General features: G+C 46.1%; 1 protein-coding gene across 1 annotated transcript; it reads left to right on the top strand.

Moving 5' to 3' along the window:
• The first annotated feature begins 522 nt into the window (after positions 1–522).
• Positions 523–26,115, top strand: LOC147123394 (granzyme K-like). Its single transcript, XM_085972292.1, has 4 exons — positions 523–1,654; positions 5,674–5,818; positions 7,067–7,333; positions 24,344–26,115. Exons 1-4 carry the CDS (start codon positions 1,566–1,568, stop codon positions 24,491–24,493), a joined length of 651 nt encoding a protein of 216 aa, XP_085828418.1. The 5' UTR covers positions 523–1,565; the 3' UTR covers positions 24,494–26,115.
• The last annotated feature ends 1,331 nt before the right edge of the window (positions 26,116–27,446 follow it).

Here is a 27,446-nt window from a genome sequence, read left to right as displayed (position 1 = left end):
GTATTATTGCAATTGCACCCATCCAGCAGAGTGGTGAATATTCCACCACACTCCTGACTTTAGTCTTATAGATGGTGTAGAGGCTTTGAGAGGGTCAAATCCAACTCTCACTGTGTATGTGAAGAATGCCACTGGAGCAAAGTGCCAGAAGACCCTTAGTAGCTGTAAATTGTACTCCAGCAAGAGATAGAACCTTTAGGAGAGGTGGGAGGAAGAGAAAGAGATCTCTTTGGCTGTAATCCAAAAGGTCGAGCGGTCAGCTTTGTGATATGTCAAATTACTGCAATTCTGTTACAGTTTTGCCTTTTCTACAAGAAATAATCTAAACTGGAGTTGCTCTATTTTCTACAAATTTTCTCCATCTCTAGTTTGTAATATTCAATTTAGAAATGAAGTATGTACACAATGTAGAAAGGATCAATGCATTTACTACTGTGTGCCTGACATCACAGTTTAAAGAGATGGTGTTATTATCATTCTTACTTACTTGCAGTGATGGTAGAGTTTACAATTAATTTCAAAAACAACCCTTTCATGAACTGCATTACAATTATTCTCAATAATTCCCAATTTCACAAGTCTACATAAATTACAGAATCAACTGCCACATTCCCCCTCAAAAACATGCACGAGCATGGGATAGGTCATTCTTTTCTTTAAATTTAAGCTATAATTGTTTAAAATAAAAAAATACATATTTTATAATTAAAAGTCAAAGAGGGAGAAATTCAGCCTGTCATTTGAGCATAAAACAAGGGGAAAAACTTGCAAAAAATTGGACAAGGTTCTCCTGTGCCAGGTCTGCATCCGAAGTTCAGTGGCCACTATATTAGATCAGGCAACTTTTAGTCCCTTAGGACGTCCACCTGAAGTAGGTGTTGGGCTCACTGTTTAGGCAATCATTGTAGGACCCGATTGCAAAATTGGAGTACAAATGCACCAAGATCTGTCCATTTGTACCGGGTCTTAAACAGCCATACCAGTGGTCCTTGAAGGGAATACTGAAGCCCAATGGAAAATGGCCCCATACTATGAAAATGTTGTTTTTTTGTAGAGTTGGGAAGAAAACAGTGCTACTAACAGCTCCACAAAAGAACTATAAGTCGCTGTTGGCCCAGGGCTTGTCAACTCTCAAGATCGCCTCCCCCCACCTTCCTCCAGGATCTACCTGAGGGCCGCTGCCAGCCCAGTGCTTCTCCCCTCTCAGGATCATCTCCCTCCAGGGCCTACCTGAGAGCCACTGCCAGCATTGCAGCCAGCCCAAATTGCTGCAGAGAGAATCTGAGAGCTGCTTCCCAATGCCCGATTGGTGCCTGCAGCTCGCCGCTTCTGTGGAGATGAGGTCTAGTGCCAAATTTCAGGCTCAAGTCCAATTTCTAGCCTTCACCAAGTATTTAAACAATTAATGGATTGGATCAAACCCAATACAGTTCATCACTTGTAGTATTCTCTATACCACAGTCAAACCTCTGCTCACAGGCAATATCCCCTCTCTATTTGCTTTTTAAGATGACTGCGTGGAAATCATTGGGGGTGAAGATGTTAGAGCTCATTCCAAACCTTACATGGCATCAATCCAGCTTAATAAAAAGCATATGTGTGGAGGAGCTTTAATCAAGTCAGCATGGATACTGACTGCTGCACACTGTCAATTGTAAGTTACAACAGATAAATGTATTTTAAAAATAGTACTGTGTAAAAATATTAAAAGTTATATCTTTGAGAAATTGTTATAAACATATGAAAAAGGACAGGAAAAGGCCAGTTGTCCCTTCAAGCATGTCCAGTCCCAGTATGGTGTAACTCACACACACCATCACTCCCATTCCCCCTTCACCCCATGCAGTCATGCAATCTCCTGAGAGAGGGGGAAAAAGTAGAAAAAAAAACCTTAGGTCAATTTAGGAAAAAACTCTTCAGAAATTCCTCTCTGACCCAAAAGTGCGATAAAGCAAGTTCCAAGAGATCACAATGACTGGGAGACACATCCCCCAATGACCCAGCTCCCTTCTATATCTAGACAAATATTTGCACTTGCAGGAATTTGTCCAGCTACCTTTTGAATGCTTGCAATCAACCCACACTCACTGCATGTGCACGTAACTTATTCCAGTGGATCCTGCAGAAAAAATCATCCTCTAGCCTCTGAACTCGTTCTATGCTTTCATAATTTATACTTATGTCCTCTGGTCCTCTCTAACCAATCTAACTCAAACGGCCTTGGACCAAGTCTAACCGTTTCATTTTTTAAAAATACTTCAAACATATCTCATCAAAGCCTATGCTATTCCAACTTAAATAGCCCCAGCTCTCTAAGTCTGTCCTGATAAGTAGATCTCTTATGCAAACTCTTTAGTTCAGTATAAGTTCATGCCGTGGTGATTCTACTGTGAAAAATAAAAAGATATTAAGAAAATAAATGCACAGCTCCCATTACAGTTCTCCACTGAATATCCAGCTAGGAAACATGGGAAAACAAAGAGGAAGTCATGAATTAACTCAATAATGCCTCCTACCAGATTCCCAACCTTATCACCACCAAGATCGCCTGCTACCCTTCCCTGGAACCCCACTGCCACCTTCCACCTGTCCTACTGCTCACTCCCCAGCCTTTCTGTCTGAAGCGCATCAGCCATTGGCTGTCACCTCACCCCGTTCTTCTGCCTTTACCGGGCCTCCCTTCCTAAACCCATGAGGCTGCAGGAGATTACCAGTAAATGTAAATCTCGAGGAATGATAGACAGACTAAAAGTATGTTTCCAAGTGCAGAGTAGAACCCACGAATACATAGGAGTTATTGTGATTGTATGGATGTTATTTTCAAAATGTTACTGAATAACAAAGCCTTAAAATAGTCTTTGAAAAGATCACTTTTATAACCAGACGATTGGCTAAACCTACAATTGGCTGTGAAAATTACTTTGAAGTTTCTAATTCAGAGGTGTTTGGTTCAAATCAATGCTGTCAATTAAAACCAATTATCTTTCTTTCGAGCAGGATTTTAAATGAGTCTAATAGTGCTGACATCCATTGAAAACTGATTAGGAAGCAGTAAAGTGTCAAGATTCACTGTATTAAATTGTATATGCTTTGAATGTGTAAAGTTGTTGTTGGGAAGGAATGTTTCATCAGCCTAGGGAACCTTGAACTACAGTAGATGTAACAACAAAACAATACCGGTCAGCAAATTGCAAAGCTTACATGAGCAAGTTGAATAAACTATACTACTGGGTGAGAAATGAGAGCTTAACTTAATGCCATCAGAGCATGAGAATTACAATACAGGTAGACTATCCTTTATCCGAAAACCTCGGGACCAGCTGTGTTTCGGTTTTCGGAAAATTTCAGATTTCGGATGGTATTTTATAAGACTGGGAAATTTGTCGGGGGTGGGTCGGCGGGGGTCCGCGGGGGGGTCGTCGGGGGTGGGGGTCGTCGGGGTCGGCGGTGGGGGTCGGCGTGGGGGGTCGGCGGGGGTCCGCAGGGGGGGTTCCACGGGGGGTCGTCGGCGGGGGTCGGGGTCGTGCGCACGACTTACGCTGACCCTCTGCTCAGCGTAAGTCGTGCGCCACTCTGGTCATGTCGTGCGCACGACTTACGCTGAACGAAAAAACCTTCGGTTTTTAGAGGGTTTCGGTTTTCGGAAGTTCGGATAAAAGGTAGTCTACCTGTAGTATTACCACTCTCAACTGCAGAGAAAGAGCATTGGATCTCATATGTGAAAGAAGTTCAAGTAGTTTGAGGGCTGAGACAAGGCCAGTAACAGATTTCCCTACCCAATCAGGAACTGGATTTATATATATCTACTTCAATAAGCTTGTAGTGTGGAGAAAACTATTCTATAACAGGTTAGTTGCACTTGCATTGCATCTACACCACACTGCACAATGAGCAATAAGACCAGCATTTAATTTAAATTTGACAAATGAGACCAGTGAAGTCCAGTTAAACCTAGGCTATATTTAGATTCTGCACTGATCCCCATTTACAACATACCTTCACATCTAGTTACTGCATTATCAACAGAGGAGGCTAGCTTAAAAATCAATGGGGTGTGAAATCAAATTATGAAATATTAGTAAGCAACAAGTGTGTAGAAGGTTCCTTTGTCTACTGTTTAAACACAGGTATTAGCCTAAGTTAACACTTTCATTAAAACAGAGGACAGCGAATTTGCATACAACAGCAACAACATCTTGTACTTATATAGTGCCTTTAACATAGTAAAACATCCCAAGGTGCTTCACAGGAGTGTTAGCAAACAAAATTTGACACCTGGGCATGTAAAGAGAAATTGGTCAAAGAGGTAAGTTTTAAGGAACGTCTTAAAGGAGGAAAGAGAGGGAGAGAGATGGGAAGGTTTAGGGAGGGAATTCCAGAGCATAGGGCCTTGGCAGCTAAAGGCACGGCCGCCAATGGTGGAGCGATTAAAATCGGGGATGTGGAAAAGGCCAGAATTGGGGGGGAGCAGATATCTCAGAAGGTTGTAGGGCTGGAGGCGATTACAGAGATAGGGAGGGGCAAGATAGAGAGGGATGAGAAAACAAGGATGAGAATTTTAAAATCGAGGCATTGCTTAACCGGGAGCCAATGTAGGTCAGCGAGCACAGGGGTGATCGGTGAACGGGACTTGGTGCGAATTAGGACATGGGCTGCAACATTTTGGATGATCTCAAGTTTACAGAGGGTAGAATGTGGGAGGCCGGCCAGGAGTGCATTGGAATAGTCAAGTCTAGAGGTAACAAAGGCAAGGATGAGGGTTTCAGCAGTGGACGAGTTGAGGCGGGGGCGGAGTCAGAGGTGGAAACAGGCGGTCTTAGTTATGGTGCGGATATGTGGTCAGAAGCTCATCTCGGCGTCAAATATGACACCAAGGCTGCGAACAGTCTTGGTCAACTTCAGACAGCTGCCAAGGCGATGGATGGAGTTGGTGGTTAGGGAATGGAATTTGTGGCGGGGACCGAAGACAATGGCTTTGATCTTCACAATATTTAGTTGGAGGAAATTTCTGCTCATCCAGTACTGGATGTCGGAAAAGCAGTCTGACAATTTAGAGACCGTGGAGGGGTCAAGAGAGGTGGTGGTGAGGTAGAGCTGGGTGTCGTCAGCATACATGTGGAAACTGACGCTGTGTTTTCAGATGATGTCGCCGAGGGGCAGCATGTAGATGAGAAATAGGAGGGGGCCAAGGATAGATCTTTGGAGGATACCAGAGGCCACGGTGTGGGAGCGGGAAGAAAAGCCGTTGCAGGTGATTCTCTAGCTACGACTAGGTAGATAAGAATGAAACCAAGCGAGTGCAGTCCCACTCAGTTGGACGACGGTGGAGAGGCGTTGGAGGAGGATGGTGTGGTCAACCGTGTCAAAGGCTGCAGACAGTTCGAGAAGGACGAGGAGGAATAGTTACCTTTGTCACAGTCACACAGGATATAATTTGTGACTTTCATAAGAGTGACTTTGATACAAACACGTTTAACACATTTGATATTGATATTAATAGCACATGTTTTGATTTCAGTTAAAATTAAAATGAAGGTGATTGCATTTTTGCCAATTCTTAGTAATATTATTGTCTGGTTCAGTCACCCAGCCTACAGTACCATCTGAACTAAGGAAAATGTTAGTGAAAGTAACTAATCTAATTTTCTTTGTATCATTTTACAACAATAACAGTAATTTGAAGAACACCCGAGTAGTTCTGGGAGCTCACTCACTTTCAAAAGGAGGGAATGGACAGCAAATATTTACCATTAAAAGAATTATCCCACATAGTTTGTTTAACTCAAAATTGTACACTAATGACATCATGCTTCTTCAGGTAAGAATATTAAAGCTTTGTGCTTCTAATTATAATGTCTTAGAAATGTGTCTGTGTTGGCCTGTAGGCACGAACTGGGTGAAGGGAAAGATCCTAATACCAGAACAGGTAGGCTCGAGGTGCACCTGGTATTGGGCCTCGGGCCTCGTTTAAATGAGACCAGCGAGCTGCAGACACCTGCTGGACACCCTGAGGCAGTTCGCAGATGAAGAGGTGTTGAATTTTGGACAGCTACGTCTCCCGCAGCAGCCCTCGGGCAGGTTGTTAAAGGGGAGGGCGATGTGATTGTGGGGGGCGACTGGGAAAGGGCGGGCAACCATGAGAGGGTGATCAGGAAAGGGAGGGCAATTAGGAGGCAGTGTTCAGGAAGAGTGGTGCGAGCGGTGGCCGGCAGCGGCTCGTGGTTTAATGTGGGGTCCCAGGATGAGCAGTCCTAATGCTTCCGGCTCCACATTCAGGTAAGTATTTTTGCTAAACATACCTTTCTGATGGCAGCCTCTATCAGTCTCTTTAAGGACTGCCTGTCAGGCTGCATGTAGACCTGGCTTTCCTGAACACAGCCAGCCTTGCACCCACTGTGCTCAGGGCAACCCAAGTTTGTACATTGTTCCCCAAACAGCCGTTAGGCCCTATATTTGCAAAAGGCATAAACCCTGTTTCAAGCATGGGTCCTGGCACCTATATCTTTGTTTATACCAATATGGCGGGCAGCACACTTCCAGCTCATAATGAGTGTGCACTGCCTGCCTGCCGCATTGGAGACGTGGGCACCCATTTTGAAAAATACCCGCCGTTGGCAGACAAAGCAATCAGTTCAAACATTTGCAAGTATCATTTTCTGCAAAACAAAATAAGAAATTAATCTGACCAATAACAAATACTATGAGTAATAGCCACTTTTTAAAAGCTGGTCCTTCAATTGAAATATTCTAATAGTGAGTATATGTGTTCAGCAACTGATGAAAGTATTGTGCAACACTATCTACTGTTGCGAATATAGTAGAAGTCAAAACCCAGCATTAACCTGTGTAATGTTTTATTTCTTTGGAATAAATTGCAACAATAAACAACACATCTGGGCAGTGGCTGCTTAAAACTGGATCAATAGCTATCCCTATGTTTTGCAAATAAAAGAACTTTACAAAATCTACAGCACACCCAGTAATCAAAGATGGATTTGTTTCTGAAAAAGCCAAAATCACTAAACATGAGTAAATGAAATATGTACTTTTAAAAATGTAATTCCAGCTTAATGATGCAGTGACTCTGAACAAGTTTGTGAATGTCCTGAGCGTACCTAACTCTGGAAAGGATGTCAAAGATGGAGCCATTTGTAATGTAGCGGGATGGGGGGTTACCAATCTTAGAAACATGAAGAGGTCAGACAAGCTGCAACAAGTGAATGTAACCGTCATAGACAGGAACTTGTGTTCTGAATATTACACCTACCACCCTGCAATAACAGAAGATGTGCTATGTGCTGGTGACGAAAGAGGAGCAAGAGATTCCTGCACTGTAAGTATCAATGAGGTAAAAATTATTGTAAAATTCTAGATTAATAGGTAACTGAAGGCTAGCTGAGAAATCTGCAAACAAAATTTGTTGCTGTGTTTGGGCTACACTCTCTCTCTTAGGCAGTCCCTCGGAACCAAGGATGACTTTCTTCCACATTAAGAATGAGTTCTCAGGTGACTGATGAGTCCAATGCGGGACCTACAGTCTCTGTCACAGGTGGGGCAGATGGTGGTTGAAGGGGCGGGTGGGTGGGGTGCTTGGGTTGACGTGCGCTCCTTCCGCTGTTTGCGCTTGGCTTCCGCTTGCTCCCGGCGAAGACTCGAGGTGTTCGGCGCCTTCCTGGATGCTTCTCCTCCACTTTGTGCGGTCTTGGGCCAGGGATTCCCAGGTGTCGGTGGGAATGTTACACTTTTTCAAGGCGGCTTTGAGGGTGTCCTTGAAGCGTTTCCTCTGCCCACCTGGGGCTCTCTTGCCGTGTCGGAGCTCCGAGTAGAGCGCTTGTTTTGGGAGTCTCGTATCGGGCATGCGGACAATGTGATCCGTCCATCGGAGCTGATCGAGGGTGGTCAAAGCTTCGATGCTGGGGATGTTGGCTTGAGCGAGAACACTGACATTAGTGCGTCTATCCTGCCAATGGATTTGCAGGATCTTGCGGAGGTAGCATTGGTGGTACCTCTCCAGTGCTTTGAGGTGCTTGCTGTACATGGTCCATGTCTCTGAGGCATACAGGAGGGCGGGTATCGCTGCTGCTCTGTAGACCATGAGCTTAGTGCCGGGTTTGATGTCCTGGTCTTCAAACACTCTCTTCCTCAGGCGACCGAAGGCTGCACTGGCACACGTCTGCCCTTGTTGACAGTAGGCTCCCGGGGTATGGAAAGTGGTCCACGTTGTCCAAGGCCTTGTCGTGGATTTTGATAATCGGGCGGCAGTACTATGTAGTGGGGGCAGGTTGGTAGAGGACCTTTGTCTTACGGATGTTTAGTGTAAGGCCCATGCTCTCGTATGCTTCGGTGAAGGTGTTGACGATGGTTTGGAGTTCGACCTCCGAGTGAGCGCAGACACAAGCGTCGTCTGCATACTGTAATTTGACGACAAAGGATGGGATGACCTTGGATCTGGACTGGAGGCGACGGAGGCTGAACAGTTTCCCGTTTGTTCTGTAAATTAGCTCCACTCCAGTGGGGAGCTTACTGAGGGTGAGATGGAGCATTGCAGCAAGGAATGGAGGGCAGCATTGGGCTACACACTGTAGTGCTGACTCTCAAGCCCACGCTCCATCCAAGCCCACCACCTTGCTGGGAGCATAGGAGCACTGAATTTATCCTGGCAAGTCCTCCAATCGCAGCTTTATGATGTGTGCTGGATGGAGGTCAGTCACATGGGGAAAGGAGAGAGAACTTGTAGGGCCAACCACCCAGTGAAACTGTTATTGCCAGCGGCCCAGGGGTAGGTTTCTATGCCATGTGCCTAAACAGAGAAAAGTAAATTTACAAAAATAAAATACAAAAATATTTGGCCACCTTCACCATTTAGGACACCACAAATTTGATAATACAATTACTGCAGCAACAAATTATGTCTTTATTTTCCTTATTCATTCTCAGGATGTGGGTATTACTGGCAAGGTTGGAATTCATTGCCCATTCCTAGTTACTCTGAGAAGGAGGTGGGTCTTTTTCTTTGTAACCGTTTAATAGAATTGAGTGGCTTGTGAGGCCACTTCAGGGGACAGTTAAGAGTCAACCATAATGGTGTGGGATTGGAATCACATATCGGTAAGACCAGAAGGTTTTCTTCTCTAACAGACATTAGTGAACCAGTTGGGATTTTACAACAAATCTGATGGCTTCATGGTCATTTTTTCTGATACCAGTTTTTTATTTCCAGATTTTCTAAACTGCATTCAAATGCTCAAACTGCCATCGTGGGATTCAAACTCACATTCTCTGGATTATTAGTCCAGGCCTCTGGATTACTAGTCCAATAACATAATCGCTAGGCTACCATTCCCCATGTCTGTAAGATTGGTAAAAAAAATCCTTCTGAAGGTCAACTTTTATTTTACATACTTAGTAATGTATATCAGCGTTCCTTCACCATCACTGGGTCAAAATCCTGGAATCCCTATCTAACAGCACTGTGGCAGTACCTTCACCACATGGACTGCAGTGGTTCAAGAAGGCGGCTCACCACCACCTTCTGAGGTCAACTACAACAATAACAACTACTTGCAATTATATAGCACCTTTAACATAGTAAAACGTCCGATGGACAATAAATGCTGGCCTTGCCAGTGACACCTATAACCTAAAAATGATTTTTTTACAAATAGGAAGCTGTTCCAACTAAGGATTAAGTCATCTTGTTTTAAAGCTGCAGTCAACTCCAATAAGGAGTCAATACCTTCAGGAAAGTAGGGAAGAGGCAGAAAGTGGACAGAGTCCGCAACAAATCCCATTCACCCATCACTCCTGTTCTCACAAAACATCAAACTTAAAATTCTCATCCTTGTGTTTAAATCTCTCAATGGTTTGACCCTCCCTATCTCTGTATCCTCCAGTGCTACAACTCTGCCCCCCACCCACGCCCCGAATTCTCTGTTCATCATTTTGTGCATTCCCTCTTCCCGTTGCCCCATCATTGGCATCATGCCTTCAGTGGTCTAGGTCCCACGCTCTCTATTTCGACCCCTAAACCCCTCTGTTTCTTCACCTACCTCTCCTCCTTTGTGACGCTCCTTAGGTGTTAGCTATGGCTCAGTGGGAGCACTCATGCCTCTGAATCGAGTGATGGATTTAAGCCCACTCCAGGACTGAGCACATAATCTATGTTGACGCTTTAGTGCAATAGTGAGGGAGTGCTGCACTGTTGGGACGTGTCACCTTTTGGATGAGTCATAAAAAGAAAAAAGAAACATTTGCATTTATGCCTTTCATGACCTCAGGACATCCCAAATTGCTTTACAGCCAATTAAGTACTTCTTTTAAAAAAAAGAGCAAAATACTGCAGATGCTGGAAATCTGAAATAAAAACAGAACATTCTGGAAATACTCAGCAGGTCAGGCAGCATCTGTGGAGAGAGAAACAGAGTTAACATTTCAGGTCAATGACCTGAAACGATGATGTTCTGATGAAGGGTCATCGACCTGAAACGTTAACTCTGTTTCTCTCTCCACAGATGCTGCCTAATCTGCTGAGTATTTACAGCATTTTCTGTTTTTATTTAAGTACTTTTAAAGTTTATTCACTATTGTAATATAGGAAACATGAAACCAAGGCCTTGTCTGCCCTCTCAAGTCAACAGAAAAGATCCAATTACACTATTGAAAGACGAGTACGGGAGTTCTCTCAGTGTCCTGGTCAATATATATCCCTCAACCAATGTCACTAAAAACAGATTATCTGGTCTTTTATCTCATTGATGTTTGTGGGACTTTGCTGTGCACAAATTGGCTACTGCACTTCCCTACATTACAACAGTGACTACACTACAAAAAAAAACCTTCATTGGCTGCATAGCATTTTGGGACGTCCTGCAGTCATAAATGCAAGTTCCTTCTTAAAACCCACCTCTTTCACTAAGCTTTTGGTCACCCATCTTAATCTCTCCTTCTTTGGTTTGGCATCAATTATTTTTCTTATACCTCTGTGAGTAACTTGTTGTTGTCTAACCAGGTCATCTAGCCTCAGGTCCTGCCATTGCACCTTCTCTTTGTGATTGCAGCAAGCCTGCCATTTAATTTTCATCTGCTGCTTATCTGAAAAAGTGTTAAAAACGGGTTGTTTCTAAACAAGACATCAGGCTCACTGCAGATTTATGCTGAGGACACAAGGGTATAGCTAGACATATATTGACTTTACTACTTGAGATTAAGTTAGTTGCTTTTTCTGTCCACTTTCTGCCCCTTCCCTCCTTTCCTGAAGGTATTGACTCCTTGTTCCAAATGAAAAAAAACATTTGGCAAACCGAGCTCTGATCTAGTGACGGATATGGCAATTCATCCATCTTGCACTTTATTGCCAGTTTTGCATTTTAGTAACTGTACAAAAAAGCTTGCAATTAGCTACAATGTGCAGATTTACACAGAAGAAAGCAACAAGCAATGGTTCTGCAGAGACTTAATTTTATCGCGCACATCCCATCTACAGCCAGTGCAGGCCCAGTCGTCTGCACTTACAGCATTAGCATTGGCTATGGCATTTTTTTTACTAATATTGAGTAATGGAGGTTCAAACATCACAATCCATCAAAATGAAGCACAAAGCAGTTATAAAATATTCCTTTTGCTAATAAAGGGATATTAATCTCTGCCAAAGTTGTTTATCATCTACTGTGGTGGGTGACAGTGCACTTTATGAAGAAAACGGCATTGCATTATAAAAATTACATGTCACTTGTACACAATGTCACTGAAACAAAAAAAAATCCCTTCTTTATTATTCTGTCTATTTTTTCCCCTTCCCTCCTCTCCTGGATGTATTGACTTCTCGCTGGGTTACAGTTCCATGGCCACTGGATGCCTTAAAAGTACCTTGTCCAAGTGACCATTCTTCATATGTGAACCTATACAATGAGGTTGGCAATTAAGCCCAATATTGCCCTTATCAAGTGTAAAGTCCGCGCCTCAATAATACACAGACTTCGGGAGAACAGTGTAACAGGTACTTTACTGAACAAGAGGCAGCTTGAAACTGAAACTACAGAAGCCTGCTAGGGCCTTTTATACAGGGGTGGTCACTGCCGGTACTGCAGTCTAAGACCAGTTATTCCCTTAAAGGTACATACACAACAATTCCTCCCCTTTTAGATAAACAGTACATAACATTCATTTAACAACTAAATAATAACTAATTACAATTACAATTTCCTCAGTAATATATACATCAACTGAAATAGTCATTTATAAGTTCAGTCTTTGAGGAGGCTTCCTGATCCGGACTGGATAGCGCCTTTCTCGAGTATCCTGTTCTGGCGGTGGAGTCAATTCTGGCTCATTGTCATTGGTTGGTTCCTCAGCTTCCAATACCCCTGCTTCTGAGGTAGACGCAATCTGTACTTCGGGCTCATTACCAGGTGCACATGCTTGTGGTACAGGTTTGGCTTGTTCCTGTGACTCTAGAATCTGGTCAACATGGCGTCTCACGATGCTCTCTCCAACGTCCACTGTGAACATTAGTGGTCCCTGCTGTGTGCATATCGTGCTTGGCTGCCATTTTTCTGTTCGGTAGTCGCGGGCCAAGACTGGTTGCCCTATCTTGAAGCTCCTGGTTGGCTTCTCATTTATGTGCTGGAACTGCTTATCCTCAACATCTCGTCTTATGTTTGGTTTGAGCAAATCCAAGCGACATCTTAGTCTCCGGTTGAAAAACAGTATGGCTGGAGTTTGGTCGGTTACTGCATGTGTCGCATTCCGGTAAGCAAACAGGAAGTTATCCACCTTGTGTTGCAGTGGTATGTCGTCATTATACATTGCTTTTATGGCCTTTTTAAAGGTCTGAACAAACCTCTCAGCCAATCCATTTGTGGCTGGATGATATGGGGCAGATGTGTAATGTTTCACCCCATTATTCTTCAGGAACCTCCGGAAATCCTCAGACACAAAATGTGGGCCATTGTCGGAACAGGTCTGTTCTGGTAACCCATTCCTGGCGAAGATGGTCCTCAGGACTGCAATAGTTTTCTCCGTGGTGGTGGAGGACATTTTAATGACCTCTGGCCATTTCGAATGGGCGTCCACAGTGATTGAGTCCATAAGTGGATCAGCGAAATCAATGTGTACCCGTTGCCATGGAGATGAGGGCACTCCCATGGATGTAGTGGGGCCTGTGGTGGAGCGTTTTGGACCTTCTGGCATCCTGTGCATCTCTTGGTTATATCCTCGATTTCTTTATCGATTCACGGCCACCACACAAGTGCCCTGGCTAGGCTCTTCATTTTTACCCCTCCCAGATGACCCTCATGAAGCTCATTGAGTACTCTATCTCTCAACTTGGGTGGAATTACCACTCGGGATCCACACATCAAGGTTCCCCGGCACACTGACAGCTGTTCCCTCCTTGGCGAGAATGCTGGCAACAGTGAGTCACCATATGCTGGCCATCCCTTCACCGTCAAATCATAGACCCGAGAGAGTGTCGGGTCACTTCGGTTTTCCTTCTCAATACTTGCGTTTGTAACAGGCAAACATTCGACTATGGTCGCATGGAATATCTCCACAGGGTCCACTGCAGATGCTTCTTCCGCCATGGTGTGGAGATGCCGGAGTTAGACTGGGGTGGACAAATGTAAGAAGTCGCACAACACCAGGTTATAGTTCAACAGCTTTATTTGAAATCACAAGCGTTCGGAGCGCTGCTCCTGACCACTTCACCTGACGAAGGAGCAGCGTTCCGAAAGCTTGTGATTTCAAATAAAGCTGTTGGACTATAACCTGGTGTTGTGTGACTTCTTACATTCTTCCGCCATAGGCAACGGTAGGCGCGACAGCCCATCAGCGTTTCCATGTTGTTTCGTACCTTTGTACTCTATGTCATACTGATGTGCCCCTAGAAAAAGTGTGTGATGAAATATTCCATTCATCACTGCCTGTGACTGTGGTCGGTTTCAGTGTCATTTCCCTTCCCCCAGTCCTCATTGTATTGTTTATTGGAATGTGCTGGAATGTGCTGTGTGTAGGGCTTCGCCCATACCTGGCCCCTTTTGTAAGCTAGCTCAGTCTGGCCTCAGTCTCCAGAAGGAAGATACCTCTCTCTCTTACGTGTTACTTTCTAAGTTAATAAAAGCCTTGTTTTGTTTCGCTAACATCGAGTCTCGGAATTATTGAGGCACATCAATTTTATTAACTTATTTTTCAACACTATGGATCAACTCCTGAAACCCGAACGTTTGGATTTGGATCAACATGCTCCGGACGCATCAGCACGCTTCGGACACTGGTTTGAGTGTATGGAATTCTTCCTGGACAATTCCGCAGCCGTCAAAGACGCTACGGACGCTGCGAGGATGAGACTCGGAATTCTGCGGAATGGGGTAAGCCACTGGGTTTACCCCCTCATCCAAGACGCCGATACGTACCTGGCCGCCTGCGACATCTTAAAGGTGCATTACCAGCAGCCTACGAATGAGGTGTATGCTAGGCATCTGCTCGCTACTCGCGCACAGCGACCTGGGGAATCGGTGGAGGAGTTCCTAAGCACCCTGAAAATTCTTGGCAAAGACTGCAAGTGCCGAGATGTAAAAGCCGCAGTGTACACTGACGAGCTTGTTCGCGATGCCTTTATCACAGGCCTCAGCTCCACTTACATCCGGCAAAGACTGCTGGAAAAAACGGGGTTGGACCTGAAACAGGCTGCGGACACCGCGCGATCCCTGGATGTGGCCCAGAGAAACTCGGACGCCTACTCTTCAGCCCGTGCCGTCCACGCCACCACGTGTGCACCGAGGGCGCCGCCATCTTGGAAGGCATCTTCCCCGCCCGGCAGCCCGACACCGGCGGGGCCCCGCTCTCCCCCCAGAAGCCCTACGACAGCCGCGACGCGTCAGGGACCCAACTGCTACTTCTGCGGGCAGCCAAAACACACCAGAAACCTGTGCCCGGCGAAAGGCACCACCTGCTTTAAGTGCGGTAAAAAGGGGCACTTCGGGAAGGTGTGCAGAGGGAACCCCGCCGGAAAACCAACCGCCGGAAAACACGCCACCGCCGCGTGTGCGCCGTGGGAGCGGCCATCTTGGACGCCATCTTGCCCGACCTCGTGGGGTCCGCCATCTTATGAGCAGACAGCGTGGACGCCATCTTGTATCGATCAGGGCCCTACAGTGGCATCGGTCACAGTGGACCAGACCAGGCCGCACCCGCTATCCAAATCAATGGTGGACATCGAGGTAAACGGGTGCCGGGTTAAATGTTTAATTGACAGTGGAAGCACAGAGACTTTTATCCACCCTGAACTGGCACAACAACTCTCCCTAAAGGTGGTCCCTGCTCAGGGTACCATCTCTATGGCTGATAAAACCCAGACATCGACCATTCTGGGTTACTGCACGGTACAATTGGGCGTTAACGGAACTGTATACGATAATTTTAAAGTATTAATCATGAAGAACCTATGTGCGAGCGTGATCTTGGGCCTGGATTTCCAGTGCAACCACCAAAGCATCACGCTCAAGTACGGTGGGTCCCAGCCGCCCCTCACAGTGTGCGGTCTGGCTACCCTGAAGGTAAAGCCGCCTTCGCTATTCGCGAACCTTACCCCTAACTGCCGGCCAATAGCGACCAAAAGCAGGAGGTACAGCTGGGAGGACAGGCGGTTTATCGCGACCGAGGTAGGCAGGCTCCTGAAAGAGCGCATTATTGAACGCAGCAACAGCCCGTGGCGCGCCCAAGTGGTAGTGGTAAGGGGTAGCGAGAAGAAACGGATGGTGATCGACTATAGTCAAACGATCAACAGGTACACCCAACTAGACGCCTACCCGCTACCCCGCATATCAGAAATGGTGAACCAAATCGCCCAATACCGGGTGTTCTCCACCATCGACCTCAAGTCAGCGTACCACCAGCTCCCTATCAGACCAGAGGACCGCCCGTACACCGCCTTCGAGGCGAACGGACGCCTCTACCAATTCCTCAGAGTCCCCTTTGGGGTGACGAATGGGGTCTCGGTCTTCCAGAGGGAGATGGACCGCATGGTCGATGACCACCACTTGCAGGCAACCTTCCCCTACCTCGACAACGTCACCATCTGCGGCCACAATCAGCAGGATCACGACTCGAACCTCGAGAGGTTCCTGGAAACCGCACAAAAACTCAACCTCACCTACAACGAGGACAAGTGCGTTTTCAACACCACGCGCCTCTGCATACTAGGCAGCGTGGTGGAGAATGGGGAAATCGGACCAGACCCCGACCGATTGCGCCCCCTACGGGAGCTGCCCCTGCCCAACACTCCCAAAGCCCTGAAAAGGTGCCTGGGGTTATTTTCTTATTATTCCCAATGCGTCCCCAACTACTCCGACAAATCCCACCCCCTCTTGAAAGCATCCTCTTTTCCGCTCTCTGCTGAGGCCCACGCCGCCTTCAAAAGCATTAAGCAGGATATTGAGCGGGCCACGCTACAGGCAGTGGACGAGAACACTCCATTTCAAGTGGAAAGTGATGCGTCTGACTTCGCCTTGGCGGCCACCCTCAACCAGGCGGGGCGGCCCGTAGCTTTCTTCTCGAGGACCCTCCAAGGGCTCGAGATCAGACACTCCTCCGTGGAAAAGGAGGCCCAAGCCATCGTGGAGGCAGTGCGCCACTGGCGCCACTACCTAGCCGGCAAACGCTTCACCCTACTTACCGACCAGCGGTCGGTAGCGTTTATGTTCAATAATAAACAGAGGGGGAAGATTAAAAATGATAAGATTCTTAGGTGGCGGATCGAGCTCTCCACCTTCGAGTACGACATCATTTACCGGCCAGGGGCCCTTAACGAATCCCCTGACGCCCTCTCACGAGGGATGTGTGCCAGCGCCACCGGGGATCGGCTACAGACACTCCACAACGACCTCTGCCACCCAGGGGTCACGCGGCTGTTCCACTTCATAAAGTCCCGTAACTTACCCTACTCGATTGAGGAAGTTCGGTCTCTGACCAGGAACTGCCGCACTTGCGCTGAGTGCAAGCCTCGGTTCTACCGCCCAGATAGAGCCCACTTAATCAAAGCTACACGGCCCTTTGAGCGGCTCAGCTTAGATTTCAAGGGCCCCCTCCCGTCCGTCGACCGCAATGTTTACTTCCTGAACATTGTGGACGAATACTCCCGGTTCCCATTCGCCTTCCCCTGCCTAGACATGACCAGCGCCACGGTCATTAAATGCCTCAACAGCCTGTTCTGCTTGTTCGGTATGCCGAGCTACATCCATACGGATAGGGGGGCGCCCTTCATGAGTGAAGAGCTACGCCAGTACATGCTGTCCAAGGGGATCACCACGAGCCGTACCACCAGCTACAACCCCCGGGGTAACGGCCAAGTGGAGCGAGAGAACGGGACAGTATGGAAAGCAGTCACTCTAGCTCTAAGGACCAAGGGCCTCCCTATCTCCCGCTGGCAGGAAGTCCTCTCAGATGTGCTCCATTCGATACGGTCGCTATTGTGTACGGCCACTAATGCCACGCCTCATGAACGAATGTTTGTCTTTCCCCGGAAATCCACCTCAGGCGTATCCATGCCATCATGGCTCTCCACCCCAGGTCCGGTACTCGTGCGAAGGCATGTGAGGGGCCACAAGACGGACCCTCTCGTGGAGCCAGTACACCTACTCCACGCCAACCCCCAATACGCATATGTCCGGCACGCCGACGGAAGGGAGGACACCGTGTCCATAAAAGACGTCGCCCCAGCCGGCATCGACAACAACCACGGCAATAGCAGCAACAACGATCACAGCAACTCTTACCCACCCACTACTCTTTCATCACCCCCGGAAGAACATCGACCAACGGCACCCCCACCAACTACCCCTTCAACAACCCTGGCGGCACCCCCGGCAGAGACCCAGGAGGCTACCGGGGACACCCAGCTGACACCCACGGCACCACAACAGCCACGTCGGTCGCAGAGGACTATCAAACCCCCGAACAGACTAAATCTATAGAAGGGGTGAATGTGATGAAATATTCCATTCATCACTGCCTGTGACTGTGGTCGGTTTCAGTGTCATTTCCCTTCCCCCAGTCCTCATTGTATTGTTTATTGGAATGTGCTGGAATGTGCTGTGTGTAGGGCTCCGCCCATACCTGGCCCCTTTTGTAAGCTAGCTCAGCCTGGCCTCAGTCTCCAGAAGGAAGATACCTCTCTCTCTTACGTGTTACTTTCTAAGTTAATAAAAGCCTTGTTTTGTTTCGCTAACATCGAGTCTCGGAATTATTGAGGCACATCAAAGTGACCATCTTTGCAGCCGTTGCACCATCATCACCGGAACGCCCTTCTTTGGGTTAAAAATTGAGACCAGGGGTTGATGATCAGTCAGTAGGGTGAATTTCTGCATGTGCAGATAGTGATTGAACTTCTTCACCCCGCACACCAGGCTGAGGGCCTCCCTGTCAATCTGGGCGTAGTTACGCTTGGCTGAGGTTAGCGAGCGCGATGCAAAGGCTATTGGCCTCTCTGAACCGTCACGGAATTTGTGTGACAGCACCGCTCCAATGCCGTAAGGTGACGCATCACATGCCAACCGAATCGGTAGTGTTGGGTTGTAGAGGGCCAATACTTCTTTTGAAGTGATTTGGCATTTACATTCCTGAAAGGCACGCTTACACTCATCACTCCATTTCCATGTTACACCAGTTTGAAGGAGGGCGTTCAGTGGGTGCAAAATTGTAGATAAATTCGGCAAGAACTTATGGTAGTAGTTCACCAACCCGAGGAACGACCTCAGTTGCGACACATTTTCTGGTGCTGGAGCCTTGACTACAGCCTCAATCTTGTCCGGCGACTTATGCAACCCTTCCTCATCAATCATGTGGCCACAATACGAGATTTGTCTCCTGAAGAACTCGCATTTGGGACGGTTGACTCGTAGCCCATATTCCTGCAATCTCGTGAGCACCTGTTCCAGGTTGGCAAGGTGTTCATTGTCATTTTCGCCCGTAACCAGGATGTCATCCAAATAACACTGGGTCCCCGGGATCCCTTGCAGGACTTGTTCCATTGCCCTCTGCCACATAGCCGGGGCCGATGCTACCCCAAATACCAGTCGATTGTACTGGTAAAGGCCTTTGTGAGTGTTTATCGTGAGGTATTTCCTAGATGCTTCTTCCACCTCCATTTGTAGATACACTTGAGCCAGGTCAATCTTTGTAAAACGTTTCCCTCCAGATAGTGAGGCGAAAATATCTTCTATCCGCGGAAGCGGATACTGTACTGTGTGCAGGACTGGGTTCACAGTCACCTTGAAGTCCCCACAGATGCGAACCTTCCTTGGCTCCCCAGGCGTGCTGCTCAATGCTTTCTTCATTACAGGAACGATGGGTGTGGCCCACTCGCTCCAGTCCACCTTAGACAGCAACCTGAACGCTCCAGACTCTCCAGTTCAGCTTCCACAGCTGGGCGTATCGCGTATGGCACCGGTCTGGCCTTGAAAAATTTTGGGGTTGCGTTATCCTCAATCTTTATGGTTGCCTTTACTCCTTTTATAGTCCCAAGTCCTTGTTGGAACACCTCTTCCGCATCAGTTAGAATTTGTAACAGACGTCCAGGTGCGACGTCATCATCTTTTTTGTCAGTCACAGTTAGTGCCAGAATGGAATGCCAATCCAATTGTAGTTTTCGGATCCATTCACGTCCCAATAATGGTGGTCCTCCATCTTGTAGTATATACAAGTATAGTTTCTGTGTTTCCTTTCTGTTATATTCAACTGGCACCCTTATTTTTCCTCTGGGGTAGACCTTTTGCCCCGTGTATGTCTTCAATACAATGGATGTGTCCTTTAAGGGTATGTGTGAGAATAGCCGCTCATAGTCTCGTCGATTCATGACAGTTAGGGCTGATCCTGTGTCCAATTCCATCTTCACTGGGGACCCTGCTATCATGAGGGTGACCCAAATGGATCGGTGATCTTCTTTTGCGATCACGTTGTGTAATTTTAAACAACTTAGTCGCCTGCTCCCGGAGTCCTTATCACTCTCCTGATCTTTGGAACTACTATCTGTCAGTTTCTTTACTTTCCTGTACTATTCCTTAGTAGTTCTTGTCATGTTGGTTTTCTTTCCCGACCTGCAGACTGTTGCTATATGTCCCATTTTTCCGCATTGCCTGCATATTTTGTCTTGAAACCAGCAGTCCTTCTGCTCATGGGTTGTTCTGCCGCAGCGATAGCACTTTTCGGCTCCGTACACCATTTCGTTAGCGCTGTATTCTTATGGTTTCTGTTGTATTTCCGCAGCTCCCTGTGCTGCTGCTTCGTAGGATACTGCCACGCTGAAAGCCTGTTCTAGCGTCAGGTCCTTTTTTGAAAGTTGTCATTTCTGGGTTCCTTCACTCTGGAGCCCGCAGACAAACTTATCCCGTAAGGTGTCTGCCAGTCCTGCTCCGAACTGGCAGTGCTTCGATAACTTGCGTAGTTCCGTAAGATAGTCAGCATTGCTCTCATCTTTGTGCTGGTTTCTTTTATGGAACTTGAATCTTTCTGCTATCAGCAGTGGTGTAGGGCTTAGGTGTTCCTGTAAGATATGAACAATCTCCTCAAAAGTTTTCTCCATTGGTTTAGCTGGGGTAATTAAATTCCGCAATAGGCCGTACGTATTCGCACCCATCAGATTTAATAATACCGACGCCCTCTTTCCATCGGCCACCTCATTTGCCTTGCAGTACACTTCGATTCTTTCTACATACGTGGTCCAGTCTTCTACCTTGTTGTCGAAAGCAGTGATACTGCCACTTTTCGGCATCTTGGGCGATTTTAAATGGCGCCTCCCACGCTTTTGCTTCTTCCCCAATGGAATAAAATGGCGCCTCCCGCGCTTTTGCTTCTTCCCCAATGGGATAAAATGGCGCCTCCTGCGCTTTTGCTTCTGCCCCTTACTGCCACGCTGCTCCTAGCATTCTACGGGGTAATGGTGGCGACCCGCAGCTTCGGCGCGTCTCGCTTTCCTTCCCCCCCCGTTTGGTTTCTCTCCGCTGTCCTGTTCTCGAGCACCGACCGCGCCCTGTGCGCTACGCCCTCTCTCTCTTGTTTTCTTTTCCCGGCGACGCTGCGCGGCCCGATTTGTAGAGCCGCTCGATCGAGCTTGAGCCCGCCGCAGTCCGGAAAGGTCAGCGCGCTACCTGCTACCAGCACGATTCGCTGGAACCACAGTCTCGCCCGCAATTCTCCAAACACCGATGGATTCTTTGGGCGGTTGCCCTCAATCGACGCCCGTTGCTCAGACTACGACCTTCCAGGACCTTCCTTTCAGGCGAGATCCCCGTGAGATGATGCCACACTGCAGGTGAGTTCGAACTTACTCGTCGCCACTGTAAAGTCTGTGCCTCAATAATACACGGACTTCGGGAGAACAGTGTAACAGGTACTTTACTGAACAAGAGGCAGCTTGAAACTGAAACTACAGAAGCCTGCTAGGGCCTTTTATACAGGGGTGGTCACTGCCGGTACTGCAGCCTAAGACCAGTTATTCCCTTAAAGGTACATACACAACATCAGGAGTTCACAATGTGAACTTCCAGTAGGGGCTATTAGATAGTGATCAGAACAGGAACACTGGCCAATTTTCGCCTACCAAACCCAAGGACAGCAATATCAAACCTAACACCTCGAACACAGTCCTGACTGGGACCAGCTACCTCTGAATAGACTGGGGACTCACACCCAGAACCTCCTGGTTTGTATATTGATTATGGCATTAGACTAACAAAGCAAAAATCATGGGGGTAATTTTAACTTTGTCACTTTACATTATTATTACATTACATTATTACATTATAGCACAAAGTCAAAATTACCCCCCATGAGTGCAAATCCTACCACAGCAAACTGTGAAGTCGAATAAAATAAATCTGATAATTAGTGGCTAGCACCAGAAAACTGATCATGGGAAGTGCTGGATTGTAGGAAAAACCCGACTGCCAACACTGCCTGGTCTGGACTACATGTGAGGCCTTTTCCACACAATTTGGTTGAGTCTTAATGCCTTTCAAAACACTCAGTTGTGGAAATGATTTCTGATGGTTCAAGAAGGCCCACCACCACTTTCCGAGGACAACCAGGCAATCAATGCAACCTGCCAGTGTTGAGCACATCCTTAAAACAATTTAAAAAAAATAATTGTCTTAGTCAGCTGACAGATGCAGCTATTGAATTAAAAATGATGATGTCAATCTGCTCTAGCTCTTTTCCTGCCTCCTGATAAACTCTGACTTATGTTTAAGCACAATAGCTGTTATTTTACATACACAAAATGCTATTTTATGAAAATTAAAAATTCCCAGAATAGTTTAAGGTATCTACATACTTATCTCATTGAAACATACAAAATTCTTACAGGGCTTGACAGAGTAGATGTTGGGAGGATGTTTCCCCTGGCTGGAGAGTCTCGAACCAGGGGTCACAGTCTCAAAATAAGGACTGAGGTGAGGAGAAATTTCTTCACTCAGAGGGTGGTGAATCTTTGGAATTCTCTACCCCAGAGGACTGTGGAGCTCAGTCGTTGAGTATATTCAAGACATAGATTGATAGATTTTTGAATATTGAGGGAATCAAGGGATATAGGAATAGTGCAGGAAAGTGGAGATGAGGTAGAAGATCAGCCATGATCTTATTGACTGGCGGAGCATGCTCAAAGGGCCAAATGGTCTACTCATGCTCCTATTTCTTATGTTCTAAGGAGAGTCAGATTGATCTTGGCATGTCTTGCTGGTAAGTGACTGATTATTCACACTGGAGCTGTGTTGGAAGTGGTACTTAGAATTACGTTGAATTTTACAGTAGAAACAGGCCATTTGGGCCAATAGGTCAATGCCAGTGTTTTGATCCACATCCACATGAGCCTCCTCCCACCTTACTTCATCTCACCCTATCAACATATTCTGTTCTCCCTCATGTACTTATTTAGTTTCTCCTTAAGTGCATCTATGCTGTTTGCCTCAACCACTCCAAGTGGTAGCGAGTTCCACATTGTTTACTCTCTAAGTAAAGAAGTTACTCAGTTCTAGTTCTTATTGGAAAAAGGGGACCCGATACTGCATGTAAAAGAAAAAGCAACATTCAGCAAAAGCCTACAACAACACAGCTAATCTAAGCCCTGTGTGACTGACATTCAGTACGATACAACCTGAATCTAACACAAGTCATTTTGTCGTATTAGTTATCCAAAAATAGTTCAACATTCCATTCAGGTTTCCTGTGCATTGGTAAAACTTTCTAATGGAATTCAATTTTTCTTGACAAATATTACTGAAGTAGAAGATCAAATATTGCAGATAGCTTTGTGGCAAATGTTCTTTTAATGTGAATTTTAATATTTTTATTTAATTACATTTCTAAACTGAACCCAAGATTAATATGCCTACCATTAAGAGGTTGGAACTAAGTTGATCCACTGTGACAGGCTCAATAATCTGATACCTGAATCAGGTACATTGGCAATAATCTAGGCTGCTTCTAATAATTGACTAGCCAGACTGGCTTATTGCTGGGACCTGAATGGGTAGACTTGCCACTGGGGGCTGGGATTCTTCTCTCTTTTTTAAAAATTTGTTTATGGGATGTGGGCGTTGCTGGCAATGCCAACATTTATTGCCCATCCCTAATTGCCTTCGAGAAGGTGGTGGTGAGCTGCCTTCTTGAACAGCTGCAGTCCATGTGGTGAAGGTACTCCCACAGTGCTGTTAGGAAGGGAGTTCCAGGATTTTGACCCAACGATGATGAAGGAACGGTGATATATTTCCAAGTCAGGATGGTGTGTGACTTGAAGGGGAACTTGGAGGTCGTGGTGTTCCCATATGCCTGCTGCCCTTGTCCTTCTAGGTGGAAGAGGTCGCAGGTTTGGGAGGTGCTGCCGAAGATGTCTTGGCGAGTTGCTGCAGTGCATCTTGTAGATGGTACACACTGCAGCCACGGTACGCTGGTGGTGGAGGGAGTGAATGTTTAAGGTGGAAGATGGGGTGCCAATCAAGCGGGCTGCTTTGTCCTGTATGGTGTCGAGCTTCTTGAATGTTGTTGAAGCTGCACTCATCCAGGCAAGTGGAGAGTATTCCATCACACTCCTGACTTGTGTCTTGTAGATGGTAGTAAGGCTCTCTTGAACCCAAATAACCCTACAAGATAATATCCTAATACATAGGGTCAACAACGGCATTATCATTGTATCATGCGACTACCAGGATGGTGGATGGCGAACTAGATGGACCTTGTTCTTTTTTCATTTAGCAATTCCTCTGTTCCTAATTTGATTCAGGGTCTCTTAAGCAGTGACGGACACACAGCTGGGAAAAATAATCTAATTGCTTGAAATCTTGTATTACTTTTGTTTCAGGGTGACTCAGGAGGTCCACTATTATGCAATGGAAAATTCAACGGAATCGTTTCTTTCGGATGCAATTGTGGACAACCCAAAAAACCTGGTGTTTACACACGACTTTCAAAGAAATACCTTTCCTGGATTAAGAAGACAATTCAACACTGAAACTTTCAGTGATAGTCTACATGGTATATTGTTCCCTTATTGATTGTTGTAGCTCAAATAGCAAAATATACAAATGGGGTAGGCCAGAGAATAGTTAAGTGTGTCTGCTAAAATGTTATTTGCTACTCACCAATTGCATGTTTTTTTTTCATTTTTTGCACAACCATTTTTCCACTGGAGCTGAAAAGATTGAGGGTGACCTGTTTGATGTCTTCGAGATTATGAAGGGCTAAGATAAAGTAAATAGTGTTAGATTGCTTCCATTCATTTGCAAGATGGTACTGAAAGGCCACAAACTTAATATGACCACAAAAACCATTAAAGAGGTTAGGAAAAAAATGTCTTTACACAGGTGGGCCCTAACATTCCCATTCCGATTGCACCTGTCAGTTCTTCCAGGCCTGATCCCACAGAGTTTACATGGGGCTGGCAGGTGTCCATGCTTCTACAGGCGATCCTCCGGCACCCATCTGCTCCCTACAACCAAATAATATGGCACCAGGCCACCTCCCTCACCTGGACAACTCCTACCCCCTCTCAGTGGGGCACACGTACACCCATGGGAATCCAGTATGTCTCAACTCTTTCAGTATACTGCCATCCAGTAATACAGCAGATCACAGGAAGACCCATCCCCAGCTCCGTCCCCTTGGCATCATAGATCTTGTAAGGGGCAGGCAGAGGTTCCATCCCTTTCAAGGTCAACTGTAAGATCCTGGAATTGGCAGGGATGATGTGTAACCAGTTTCCTGCCTTTTTCCGGTGAGTTCTGCTGGGGTTATGCTGGGAAATCAACAGACCTTTTGAAGAAATTCAGAGCCGCTGTTTCTAGATTCTCTGCCACAAACAGTTGTTGAAGCAGAGTCCATAAATTCTTGTGAAAAAGGAATTAGATAGGAATGGGATGGGTGCAAAATTAAAATAGCTGTGCAAAGACCAGTGTGGCTCGATTCCCGCCGCCGCCATCTTAACTGGGTACTTTTTTTAGGTGGTTGACGCATACGCCTGACTCAAACGGGAGCTCATTAATATATACTAATCAGGGTCCTATGACTCCCATAGGACCCCACTGACATCTGGACAGCCAATGAGCAGGGCGGTCAGAGTTTGACCTACCTGAAGCTGACTAGCTGTCTCTTTCCACCTGTTCCGGGAGGGTAGATGGCCGGCGGGATGTTTAAATGAGGCCCAGGTGTTAAAATAGCCCGGACCTCAACCTGATGATGTCGGATGGGTTTGATTCTCACCTTGCCTCCAGCCCGACGGAAACCTGCTCCTAATTAAAATTCCCCACACCTCATAATTGCTTAAAATAGAGGAAAATTACAGAAGATAGGGAGCAAGCTGGAGAGTGGGGTATAAGTTCTGTTTCTGCATGCACCAGCCCAAATCTATCCACCTTTTCACAGGCACAGAAGTGGAATATTTACCATTATATGTTTAGCAAAGCCATGTGGCATAATTCAAAGTTCATAGTTTGCCTGTACATAAAGCAAAATTTACGCTGGTTAAATATCTGTTATTAGTAAGCTTTAAGGTGCCGCATTGGAGCTCTGGTGTATATTAGTTGTTTAAAGTCACCAAAATGTTCTTTTACACACAATAAAAATATGATCTTATGACTTAAAATGTTTTCCTATGTTTCCATGTATCACTGAAAACCTGCAGCCTCCATTGTTACCCATATCCATACCAGCACTGGCTGACGACATCAGCTTAGTACAGGGTGACCTACTAACCAAAGATAATAAAGTCATATCTGACTATGATTTCGATCAGTACTCAAGATTTGAATGGCAAAAGTTGTCCATTCTGTATAACTGCTTCACTCTTTCCTGGATCATACTACCAAGTCAGTTACTTGTATAATCGTCAAGACTCTGACTTCCACTCTCAAGACATGGCCAAGGTTTCTTACAGTCATGCACTGGCTATCTCAAAGTTTGTGCATAAAAACTCAGGCTATATTCAGCCCCTGCATGCATTGGCTGCTACACCAGACTGATTTTTCTCCACCCTGGCCTAATTCCCTCTTCCTCATCTCCTGTATTTCTCCCTCTTCTTCCTGGCCTCTCTCTTTATACAGCCCTGTGCTTCCTCTGCACTGTTTCCTCCATCTCACACCCCACTCATTAATTGGTGACTATAAAAATGTGGTTAAACAATTTGTTGAAACTGTTCCACTATTTCAAAGCAAACCACTTCCTGTTTAACTTTGAACATTTCAACACAACTTTACAGATTGATTTAAGATTACTTACCTCATGCCAACAAAAAATCAAACTCCGACGAACAAATGTCTTGGCTTTCTTCATCCAGCAGTTCTTTTAAATCTTTTACCTGCATTTCATACTCAAACTATAATTCCTAAACGTCAGACTTGAAAGATCACAGTCGACATCAGTAATCCTAAACAAAGGTATTAATGTAAAATGATTTATCTTGCTGCATATTTTATGTATGCATTTCAGTGATTACTTATTTTGCGTCACTGTGACTGCAGTCACTAATCTCTGTGATGTGCCTCAATAATTCCGAGACTCGATGTTAGCGAAACAAAACAAGGCTTTTATTAACTTAGAAAGTAACACGTAAGAGAGAGAGGTATCTTCCTTCTGGAGACTGAGGCCAGACTGAGCTAGCTTACAAAAGGGGCCAGGTATGGGCGGAGCCCTACACACAGCACATTCCAGCACATTCCAATAAACAATACAATGAGGACTGGGGGAAGGGAAATGACACTGAAACCGACCACAGTCACAGGCAATGATGAATGGAATATTTCATCACATTCACCCCTTCTATAGATTTAGTCTGTTCGGGGGTTTGATAGTCCTCTGCGACCGACGTGGCTGTTGTGGTGCCGCGGGTGTCGGCTGGGTGTCCCCGGTAGCCTCCTGGGTCTCTGCCGGGGGTGCCGCCAGGGTTGTTGAAGGGGTAGTTGGTGGGGGTG

The sequence above is a fragment of the Somniosus microcephalus genome, chromosome 2 (assembly GCF_052327205.1).
Source record: "Somniosus microcephalus isolate GS21.2 chromosome 2, FLI_Smic_1.0, whole genome shotgun sequence".
Lineage (NCBI taxonomy): Eukaryota > Metazoa > Chordata > Chondrichthyes > Squaliformes > Somniosidae > Somniosus > Somniosus microcephalus.
The sequence above is the reverse complement of the archived record's forward strand: the minus strand, read 5'-3'. Positions and strand labels throughout refer to the sequence as shown.